This window comes from Berghia stephanieae, chromosome 10, assembly GCF_034508935.2.
Source record: "Berghia stephanieae isolate SIO BIC M18660-M18661 chromosome 10, UCSD_Bste_1.3, whole genome shotgun sequence".
NCBI lineage: Eukaryota > Metazoa > Mollusca > Gastropoda > Nudibranchia > Aeolidiidae > Berghia > Berghia stephanieae.
The window spans coordinates 43033471-43045970 of NC_088369.1; the positions used below are offsets into that span (position 1 = coordinate 43033471).

The 12500-nt window shown below is 39.8% G+C and overlaps 1 protein-coding gene across 1 annotated transcript in view; it reads left to right on the forward strand.

Moving 5' to 3' along the window:
• Nucleotides 1-12500, forward strand: part of LOC144955821 (uncharacterized) — a 39304-nt gene that overhangs the window by 17203 nt on the left and 9601 nt on the right. Inside the window, exons 3-6 of the mRNA XM_078886017.1 lie at nucleotides 53-152; nucleotides 1365-2882; nucleotides 7442-7544; nucleotides 8616-8707. Coding sequence (XP_078742143.1) covers nucleotides 53-152; nucleotides 1365-2882; nucleotides 7442-7544; nucleotides 8616-8707 — 1813 coding nt within the window. The remainder of the gene's footprint in view (nucleotides 1-52; nucleotides 153-1364; nucleotides 2883-7441; nucleotides 7545-8615; nucleotides 8708-12500) is intronic.

Below are 12500 nucleotides of genomic sequence, written 5' to 3' on the forward strand. Positions count from 1 at the left end.
GGTCACATATTAGGTTTTATAGAAGTTTTTAAAAATAAAATATTTTCCACAGGGCCGTCTTTCAAGATACAGTTCCCGATTACCATCCCAAGACTCTATGTCGTATGTCCGATCTCCGATGAGGACGGGTCGGGGACAACCTTTGTCAGTAGGTGAGTCTGATTTAGATTATATAGAGCAATATCCACTAAACGTGCTCAAAGCACTTTACAAGTGGTCCCTGACCAAGAGCAACACGTAACATAATGCCTGCTCCACTTACTTTTCTGAATTAAAAATTCACCCCATATACCGGAGCATACTCAATGTCTCAATTGTTTCTATGTTATATGTTTGTGTTGAGAATATTGGCTATTAAGCTTAATTGCTGACCAGCTAACTTCGCGGAGGTTGTGTGTGTTGGACCCGCGATCTCAAGTAGTCGGGTAGAGAGAGAGAGAGAGAGAGAGAGAGAGAGAGAGAGAGAGAGAGAGAGAGAGAGAGAGAGAGCTCTAGGAATGACCTGAGTTAGATACGATTTTTGTGTGTTCGTGTATAGCTCATACGGTAGAGCCACGCTCTCACCGGCCAGGCGGAGTTGTCGTACCAGTAAGGTCGCGGGTTCAAACCCTCATCACCGCTGCAAAATTTCTAAAATTCTCTATTGTCTTCTGGCACTTTCCTTCTCACTTCGTCTTTTGTTGTTACTAAGTGGAACGAGACATGACACTCTCACTCACACACACATAAGTGCAGACACATAAATAAAGGCACACACACACACACACACAGATAATATATATATATATATATATAATATATATATATATATATATATATATATATATAGAGAGAGAGAGAGAGAGAGAGAGAGAGAGAGAGAGAGAGAGAGAGAGAGAGATTTACCTGAGATCGCTGTGTCCCATTTAGCAGTGCGATGATTAACGACTAGTGTGAGGTCTGATGTGTCCACTTACAAATATCCCATAATCCCCAAATGACTCCAGTCCTTGCGACGTCCTATAATGATTGCGGCTGACGCCATTGTACTCTTTGTTGTTGCCTTTTGCCAGCCAAAGAAGTGATCACATGTCACAACAGAAATACGTATGATTCAGATATCAATGAAACGAAATAAGATGTTTATAGAGTACAGATAGAACGAAGTTGACGTCAATCAGGTCTTTGTTATCTCACTAAACTGTATTAACCAGACTATAGATAGAACGAAGATGACGTCACACGTGTCTTTTTATTGTATTTTGCCATCCACGCTTATGAGTAATTCTCACTTAACTGTGTTAACCAGACTAAATGTGTTTTAGAGATAATAGCGTTGGATCATTCTGTTCTTTTCTTTTTTTTTTTCTTTTAATTTCTGCCAGACCAAGCACCTTACAGAAGATACTCGGATACCCGACCACTTTACCTGGAACAGGGAAACACCCGGTATCGGAGCAGAGAGCCTTATGTGGATAATTTAGGAGTTCCGGCCACCCCGAGGCGGTACAGTTTCGACGAGTTGTCGTCTCGTTATGGCGTCGGAGGAGGCCGACGATCTTCTCGTTACGATATATTACGTAATAATGTTCGCAGTGATCTAGGTATGGACGGTTCTATGCCCCGGTTTTCTTCTTTAGGATTACCAAACGACAGGGGGGTGTATATCGATAGTCAATACCACCAAAATACCAGACTCGACCCGGCCGCGGGCGGGATGATGGATTCATCAGCCATGGGCGGGTTTCAAGCCGGCATGATGAACCCATCTCGTGGGCCGACTGTTATTCATCAAGCACAGCAACAGTTGAATCCATTTTCCACAGCACGAATTCAAGCTCAGCCAAATCACGCCGCCAGGTTTACGGCAGCCAATCTTCAACGGTCTGCAAACGTCCATCAGGCAAACATGATGCATACGTTAGTACAGCCTCAGCCGGCAAATGTCTTACCCGTCATTCAACAAAACACTGCAGCGCACCTTGGTGGACCGGCCAGCGGGACAACCAACATACTTCCGGTTGTGATTCAACAGACGCCACAAGTCCTTCCTGTTCCAGTTGTAGGCGTAGCAACGTCCCCAGTCCAGACTATGGTTCAGGCCTTAGGGGGGCAACCTCAAAGCTTTAATCTAGGAGGTTTCGGGTCAAACCTCAACAATCTGAACGGACTTGGCAGTTTGTTCCCTGGTATGGGACCAGTTATTATAAAAATGGAGGACATGCCTCAACAGCAATCAAACCAGATGGACCCCTTTGGAATGAGAAGCAGCAGTCCTTTGGGAGACATGGGTGGAATGAGTGGGGTTCCCAGAGATCCTAGGAACCCAACAGGGGACCCTAACATTTCGGTGGTGAAATTGGACGAAGGTTTAGATATCATGATAAACTACTCAGACCCATACGGGAGTATCATGAATCTCCCTGTTCCTGCGAACGAGGAGGAAGCAAATATTTTGATCAAAGTGTTGGAAAGGGCTGAAGCTCCAGAGTACATCAAGAATATGGTACGAATCAAACCGCGTCCCGATCCTGCAGCTATGGCAGCTGCTGCTGCAGCTGCAAACACAGCAGCTGTAGCTCAAGCTGCCGCCGCGGCAAATGCTGCCGCTGTGGCAAATGCGGCAATTACCGCCGCGACGGCGCCGGTAGCGGCAAGTGTTCCGGTTGTAGCAAACACAGCGGCAGTTGCTCCGGCAGCTCCTGCCGTTGCTGCCCCTGCTGTAGCCGTTGCCCCTCCTGCTGCAGTACCAGGCGTCCTACCGGCAGCAGCGGTAGGCGCTGGAGGTATTGCTGCACTTCCCGGTGATTTCAGCGCCTATGACGACATCCCAATCGACGAAATCATTGCCGGGGCCTTCGTGGGCATAGCAGCAGGTCCAGCGTCTGTCATGGCCGGAGCAAGTAAGTACAATTCATAATAGGGAATGAGATTAGTGGAAGAGTAGCGTTCCTTGATTGGACATCACCGGCGGAAAAGTTATTAGAGAGAACGCTCAAGTTGGTTGTGCGCATGCGTCTCTCGTCCTCGCTTCCGGTGAAAGCGGCTTGAGACCACAGAGTTCTACTGCTTGAGACACTTCACCGAAAGCGAGGACGAGAGAGACGCATGGGCAAAACTAAATTGACGTTCTCTCTGTAAGGTGACATCCAATCAAGGGACGCTACTCTTCCGCTAATCTCATTCCCTATACTACAACTTTCAATAGTAATTTTCCACGTGATTTATGTGTTTCTTTATTATCAATTTGTGACCCTTCGCCTCAAACCGGTATTAAGTCGAGTTGATTAAGATGTTGAAAATTGAATTTATAGCCATAAATGTCAGACTTGTGTTGAGTTTGTATGTTTTATTGAGGAGAATGGAGACCATATTTTAAGGTGCTAATGCCAACAATTTATATTTTTGACCTCTTTAACATTTAATTCAGATTTTAAGCATCTGGTTCGTTCCGACATAATACCGTTTTGAGACGATGGGTCATTAATTTTATGTTTTTGTTTTAACTGTTGTTGTTGTTACTGTTTTTGTTGTTGTTGTTATTGTTGTTGTTGTTGTTGGTGATGGTGGTAGTGGTGGTGTTATTATCCATTATCTATGTTATTATCTTGTTCCTGTTAAAAAAAACCCCCAAAAACTTCTCTTTCGCTTTCTCATTCTTTGTATATCTGTTTCTCTCTCTCTCTCTATCTCTCTCTCTCTCTCTCTCTCTCCCTCTCTTTCTCTCTCTCCCTCTCTCTCTCTCTCTCTCTCTCTCTCTGTCTTTACAACTCCCTGCATCTCCCTCTTTCTGTCCCCCTATCTTTTCTTTCATCGTTTTTATACATGCACTTTAACTCTATCCCCAACAGCGTCATTTGTGACCCAACGTATCAAAACGGTATTACGTCGGGATGGACCAGATGCTAAAAAGTCAAATTATAGATAAACTAGTCAAAAATATGAATTATTGATATTTAGCACTCTAAAATAGGATAGTCATTCTCCTCTATAAAGCATCCAAACTCAACTGATATTTTTGGCTACAAATTCAATTTTCAGCAACTTAATCATCCCGACTTAATACCGTTTTGAGACGAGGGGTCACATTTAACATTTAGGACCGGACATAACGCCAGTTAGGCGATTTTAGATTTTTTTCCGGACAGACACAACGCTGTTAACGGCCAGGTATTCATTTTACATCTGAGCACGGTGAGACAATGTGTGAGTAAAGAACATTCTTCAAAGACTCAACTATGCGCCGAGCGAGGCTCGAACCCATGACCTTCCGATCCGAAAACGAGTGTGTCATACCACAAGACCACATAAGCCGTTTTGGACACAATAGGGGAGAGAAGTCGTGACGTCACACATTCTGCTCTTCTGGTTCCTAAATCATTGGAAGTGTGTATGTAATCAGTCCTTCAGAGGGCCAATGATGAATAGGTTACATACTGGATTCTGGGTAAGGTTACCGACCTCCCATAGTGGGCAGTATAACGGACATACTGTGTCTTCTATCTCCCTATATCTGTTTTTCCAACACGATTTCTGTCTTTGTCGTGGAATGAGATTACTTTGTTTTGTCCTGGCTCTGGGCAGATACCCTGACTATGAGGGAAACAGTCAATTATATAGCTAGTTTTAGGAGATATTTTTTTCCTTGTAGATCATCTCTCCATTATTCACGGTATTATGTTTTGTTTACATAATATTATATATGATTTGTAAACATTTGAGTGTATTCGTCTTAGTGGGGACCTGTGCTTGTGCCTGGATGAGACTTTTAGGTGATCTCTAATATCTCTAGTACTTTGATCATGTGCTTTTGGAATCTACATCTGTTTCCTATTTGAACCAATTCCCCTTTGTCTTTACCTTTTCTTGGGTGCTTTAATTGTAATTCTAGAAATTTTTACTATCCCATTTTATTCCTTTTTACTGGCGCTGATATGACCTTAATGTGTTGCAATTGCCGTAAAACCGTTTAAAAACATTAAAACATTAAACAAACATATTGGATTATTATGGGGAGGGGGGGGGGAGAGGCGCGTGGATCAGTGGTACGGTCTTTGCTTCTTACCGGAAAGGTACCGAGTTCAATCATCCGCCGCTGCTGTGCTGTGTGGCCTTGAGCAAGTCACCTCGCCTTAGCTCTATTTGCGGCGCTGTATTGCGGCTGACGCCTGGGTTATTCCAGTCATCCCTTGGAATATAACCTAGAGACAAATTTCCCCTATGGGACGAATAAAGGGAATTCTATTTTTTATTATTTTTATTTTAAATCCTTGGAAGTGTGTATGTAATCAGTACTTCGGTGTACTAATAATGAATAGGTTACATAAAAGGGGCATAACTATTGTAGTAGCAGGATATATTATTATGGCCAGATTCTTAGGATTACGGGACGTTAACTATGGAATGAATAAAGAGATTTAAAAAATAAAAATTAAATTTTTATCTTTATTTTTTTATTTTTATTATTGATTTATTTATTCATTTATTTTTATAAAGAATCAATGAAGATGACGTCACTCCGTTCATATTATTGTTGGACCGCCAGTTGTGTGATTAGTTCTCTATAACTTCTCTATATCAGACTATAAACTCTAGTATGACGGGCAAAACTTGCGAATATTTTATTTAAAAGCATATTATCATGAATTGATGCTATGCGATTAAGTATAATACTCACGACTTCCTGCCAGATGAAATACACCAAGACATAAAACTACCTGTTACCTTAAACGAAGAAGCTTACAACATTGCCATCCGGATGTACAAAGTACCAACACACAAATCTATGTGTAACCATGAACGTTTATAGTCTGGTTAATACAGTTTAGTGAGAATTACTCATAAACGCGGATGGCAAAAAACAATAACAAAGATCAGAGTGACGTAAACTCCGTTCCATCTATAGATGGAATGAAATTGGATTCAATAGTCTGATGTCACGTCGCCCAGCAATGGCGGCCATCGTGGTTCTAAAAAAGAAAGAAAATCGGTGCTTTTTATTCTTCATGCTGGCTAGAACTTTTCATATGTCTTGTGATCAGAATGTAAAATTCAAAACATGATCATATTTATAATGTTTTCTCCTCTGGATAAACTTAAATGCTCGTCGGAGATTTATTTCCTAACGGCGTCCGCCATTGTTCCTATAGTTTAGAGCGAGTTACTAAGTTACTTTGCGTCATTACGGGGGAAGTGACGTCACGACTGTTTAAGTGAATTGACACTCAACTCTTTGTCATTGCTTTTATACAGCCAATTTAATGATTAATTCTCACCAAATTCTACAAATCAGCTATAAATGGTTAACTCTCTCCTTACCGGCCATTTTCAGGATTTTCCCCCAAAACTTCACACCCAACTAACACAAAAATATATTTTTTATCACTCAAATACAATAGCAGTAAGTTCTTGCCATACATAATTTCTTTAACAAAACCTGCTCTACAACACACTGTTCATTTTCTTTATATGTATGATGTACAAGAGACATTTGAATAAGAAAAATGTTGGTTGTATCGTAACGAATGTGACGATTTTCCTCTATCTGCTGGTAAGGAGAGGGTCAAGGTTATTCACAGTGTTGATATCCGGTTGGTGGATGCTGTGAGTATTTTATTTAAGCTCACAACATTACCATCCGGAAGTATAACGGACCAACACACAAAGCTGTGTGTAACCCCTGATCGTTTATAGTCTGGTTAATACAGTTTAGTGAGAATCACTCATCAGCATGGATAACAAGTAACAATAACAAAGACCTGAGTGACGTCAACTTCGTTCTATCTACAGATAGTATGCAGATGACGTCACTCAGGGCTTTGTTATTGTTTTTGCCATCCGCGTTTGTGAGTTGTCCTCACTAAACTGTATTAACCAGACTATAAAAGTTAATGGTTACATATAGTTTTGTGTGTTGGTCCGTTATACTTCCGGATGGCAATGTTGTGAACTTCTTAGCCAAGCGCATACTATCTATAGTTTTGTGTGTTGGTCCGTTATACTTCCGGATGGCAATGTTGTGAACTTCTTAGCCAAGCGCATACTATCTATAGTTTTGTGTGTTGGTCCGTTATACTTCCGGATGGCAATGTTGTGAACTTCTTAGCCAAGCGCATACTATCTATATAACACGTGTCAAAATAAACATCTTCATTGAGAGAGCGTTTTTATTCTTGATACCAAAGACTGGCATTTTGACGTCATTTTTTGGTCAGTGTCAGGCTATAACTTTACGATGGCTACTGGTTAATACAGTTTACTGAGAATTACTCATCAACATGGATGACAAATAACAAAAACAAAGACCTGAATGACGTCAACTTCGTTCTATCTATTGGCCCTATGGCTCTGTAGAACTAATTTACTATTATTTCTCATGAATGAATCAGGATGGAATAATTCTACGTTTTGCAACCTAAAAATGTTATTCAAAATATGTTATTTCATTTCCTGTTTCCAATAGATTACCCTATGGATCACTCCGTGGCGGGTGGGCGATTCATGCTGACCTCACTGGATATGGAACTGACCCCTGCCCAATTCTCAGAGTTACAGAGTCCTGTTGGGTAGGTTGTTCGTCATTAGTGAGTTACATATATATATTTTTTTAAAATTGAGCTTTATATAGCGCAATATCCACTTAATGTGCTCAAAGCGCTTTACAAGGGGTCCCTGGTCAACAGCAACATTTAACATGTAGGACGGGACATGACGCCTGTTAGGCGATATTACAATTATTCGGACAAAGACAACGCTGTTAACGGCCAGGTACTCATTCTACACCTGAATTCGTGAGAGAATGTGAGTAAAGAGCCTTTTCCAAGAACTCAACTATGCGCCGAGCGCAAGGCGCGAACCCACGACCTTCCGATCCGAAAGCGAGTGTCATACCACTAGACCACATAGCCGCACAAATATACCGGTGTAAGATAAAAATAATATGGGCACGTGTGTATGAAATGTGGCAAAATTTATTTTTCGTTTTAAAAAAATTGTTTGTTTGTTTATTTATTTTTAAAAATTTTTTTTTGCTTTGGCGGTTGAGGTTATCCCGACGTGCACTTTTTTGCAGGTCTGATAACTCAATTCCTTATGAGCTCATTGTTGAAATGGAAATCTCAAAAATATGACGCAAAATAATATTCATTACAACAATGTTAAATTAAATTAGGCCCATAAGTGGGTTCGGATGTCAGACCTGCATATATATATATATATATATATATATATATATATATATATATATATATATATATATATATATGTGCACGTCGGCTTATCCCAATTACAACAATGAGACGAAAGCAATTTAGGTTACCAGACCTGCATATAAGTACAAGTCGGTATCAACTCTTTATTTTTTTTCTTATATGTTGACATCTATATACCTCTACTAGATATCTATATCTTTACAATTATATAATCTGTACGTCCCTTGAAATTTACACTATGTAATTATTCTTACAGCCTACAATATTATTACACTATATATACCTATTACCAAGTTTTACTTTACCACATTATATTTACGTATATCATGTTTATGTCGGCATTTTATACGTCTGTACAAAAATTTCCTTTTGGATGAATAAAGTACATTATTATTATTATTTATATTTTTATTCTTTTAATTCCAGCATCGGAAGGTTCAAGAGAAAAGCGTTGGTGAATACAAGGTCAAGGTGGCCGGGCGGTATGATACCCTATGAGATCAGCCCTATGACATTCTGTAAGTTCCCTATCCCCCCCCCCCCCCTCCTGCCCTCGCCCCCCCCCCCCCCCCCATAGAGACACTAGTTTCCTTTCTCTCTCTCTCTCTCTCTCCTCTCTCTCTCTCTCTCTCTCTCTCTCTCTTTGTCACTAACACACACACAGTCTCTCTTTCTTTCTTTCTTTCTTTCATTCTAACACACACACACACACACACACACACACTCTCTCTCTCTCTCTCTCTCTCTCTCTCTCTCTGTTTATGTTTTCTCTCTAACACAGCCTCTATCTCTATCTTTCTCTCTCTTTGTCACTAACACACACTCTCTTTCTTTCTTTCTCTCTAACACGCACCCTATATCTCTCTATCTATGTTTTCTCTCTAACACAGCCTCTATCTCTATCTCTCTCTCTCTAATACATACTCCCTATCTGAAACACGTACTCTCTTTATCTCTATCTTTTCCCTCTCTCTAACACACACTCTCTCTATCTCTATTTTTCTTTATCACTCTCACTCACTCTCTCTCACTCACACACACACACACACACACATGTGGGCGATTCACGTTCACCTCACTCTCTGTAATTCTCTAATTCCTCTCGTTATTATATCGTTTTTATTTTCTATCACTCTTTATCTCTATCTTTTCCTCATCGTACTGATCTCTTAAATCTTAATTGATCTCTCTTTAACCCCCCCCCCCCCCCCTCCACCCCACCCAACCTCTTCTTATCGTTTTTCTGTCAATCTATCTCACATCAAACCCTTTAGAAATAATATTATATTTGAATTAAAAAGCTATTCATAAATTTTGACAATTCATTCCAAGCAACGACACTTATCATATACGTATCAATTCTGTCATTTATTTGTCAAATCTCGACTACGGGTAGCCTAATCCTCTCTCAAACAAATAACAACTTTCAAGTCGTTCAAACAAAGCGGCTTACTTCATATAGAATGCAGAAAGGACTAATTGATGAAGTCCATCTTTTACATGCAATACTATGGAGAAAAAAAACAAACTCGTATTTAAAAATTTGGGCGGAAAACTCGTCCTTCATATCTATATATCGACCGATTTAAATGACCCTTATCTTGGTAAAAAATAAGTCTTAAACCTGCTCTTTATTAAAGACTTCGCGAAGTCCCAGGTTTGAGAGGTTTTTTGCCAAGATTAAGGTCATTTAATAAATCGATCGATAATATTATGAAGGACGAGTTCTCTGGCCAAATTTTTAAATACGAGTGGTTGTTTTTTCCCCATTGTACTGCATGTCAAAGATGGACTTCATCAATTAGTCCTTTCTACATTCTATATGAAGCAAGCTACGTTGTTTGAATGAGTTGAAAGTAGTTACTGTATTTGTTTAAGAAAGGATTGCCAGTCAGTCGTGATTTGACAAAAACGACAGAAATGACACGAATCTGACAAGTGTCGTTGGTTGTAATGAATTGTCAAAATTTATTAACCCCCTCCTTACCAACCATAAGAAAACCGTCACTTTCGTTACGATCCAACCAGCACTTTTATCATTCTGATTTCTTTTGTAAATCACCCAATTTAAAGAAAAAACGTTTTATTTCAGCTATATAAACGTGACACTGTGTTGTAGAGTTCATTTTGCTGATCAATATTATGCATAAAATGTATTTGTTGCTTTTCTGCTTGAGTAAGAAAAACATTTTTTTTTTTGGGTTGGTGTGAAATTTTGGTGGAAATTCTGAAAAAGACAAGTAAGGAAAGTTTTAAAGGCCTACGGTAATTAACCTGTTAATGGTCGTACGTTCGTTCGTGAAAAGATACAATTGAAAGCGTCAATTTCTGAAAATGACAAGTAAGGAAAGTTTTAAAGGCCTACGATAGTTAACCTGTTAATGGTCGTACCTTCGTTCGTGAAAAGATACAATTGAAAGCGTCAATGACAGTGTTCAATTAGTGTCTCGAAAAACACCGAGTCCTTGTTATCACACCTGACGCGTCCTCCGAAAGGATGTCTTTGTCACCCTGCTAAGTAGCACAGATTCTTCTTCTTCTTCTTCGTTCCCGTCACGTCACATGGTCAGTCCGGTCTGGTGAATGAAGCCCACAGTGGTCCTGAGGTCGTCCTCACTGCCGCACAGCTTCTTTGAGTATGGGGTTGGGTCAGGCCAGAAGTTCCTTCTCAACTGGTTGTACCTTGGACATTCCATTAGGACATGATGTCAGATTCAAATTTAGGCTATTGGTGGATCTTATTATACTTTTTTCCCCCCCCCCCCCCCCATTCCTTTCCCTTTCAAGTAAAACATCGACTCCTTATCCGTAACAGACAGCCTTACGTCCTTCGTCCTTCGAAAGAATGTCTTTGTCAACCTGCTAAGTAGCACAGATTCAAATCAAGGCTATTGATGGATTTTAATATACTTTCCCCCCTCCAACCCCCCCCCCCCCCCCCACACCCCCGCCTTCCAACCTCTTCCCTTTCAAGAAAAACATTGATACTTTTGTTGTATTTTTAAAATATTTATCTAGAAAGAAATACATTGTATTGGTTTTCAGTATTTCAGATGCAGCATTGTATATCCTCTGATGTGGTCTAGTGGTATGACTCGCTTTCAGATCGGAAGGTCCTGGGTTCCTGCGCATAGTTGAGCCCTTGGAAAGGCTCTTTACTCACGTTCTCTCATCCTACTCATGTGTAAAATGAGTACCTGGCCGTTAACAGTGGTGTCTCTGTCCGAAAAAGAAATTGAAATATCGCCTAAAAGGCATCATGTCTCGTTCTACATATTATATGTTGCTGTTGGTTAGGGACCCCTTGTAAAGCGCTATGAGCATGTTTAGTGGATATTGCGCTATATAAACGCTCAATTTTTTTAAAAATTGATAGATAGATGTATTAGTTTTCTGTATTTCAATTTAAGCTTCAATTTAATATACGAAAACAGATAAAGTGGACGTTTCGACTTTCCCCTTTATTAACAAAACAGGATGAATGAAACACTACAGACGAATGAGATACTGTGGTAGTGGCGTTGTTAAGATGAATTATTTATTCATCTTAACAACGCCACTACCACAGTATCTCATTCGTCTGTAGTGTTTCATTCATCCTGTTTTATTGATAAAGGGGAAACCCGAAACGTCAATTATATCTGTTTTCGTATATTAAATTGAAGCTTAAATTCAATTACACATGTGTTATTTAGTGTATAGCTTGTCGAATTAATCCGCATCGATCTTCTGCCCTTAGGTCGGCGGGGTCATTACAACATAGTCCTCAAAGGCTATGAAGCCGGAGTTTATCACGGCTTTTATCACGTGAAACGGACAATAGCTATTGTTTGCTACCCTTTGGATAGGATGCTAGTCAATCGCAAAGTAATGTCCATTACAATTCCAAAGTGTATTTTTAGGCAATTGCCAACATAACTCATACAAGAATATAATATTACAACAACATGTAAATCAAGCCCAACACTTCGTTTGGTTATCCGACCTACAATTATATGCGCGTTGTCTTCATTTTAAAAACAAACAAACAAACAAACAAACAAACAAACCAAATTTGATTTTATTTGTTTTTAATTGTTTTACGGTGCTTGCGACCTACGCATTAAGGTCACATCAGCGCCAGTAAAAAGGAAGAACATGGGATAGTAAAAAGTTCTAGAATTACAATTTAAGTACACCCAAGAAAAGGTAAGACAAAGGGGAACTGGTTCAAATAGGGAACAGATGTAGATTCCAAGAGCACACTGTCAAAGTACCTACTTTGAGACAAATTCTTAACGTTTTTAATAAATGGTTCTAAATAATATTTGT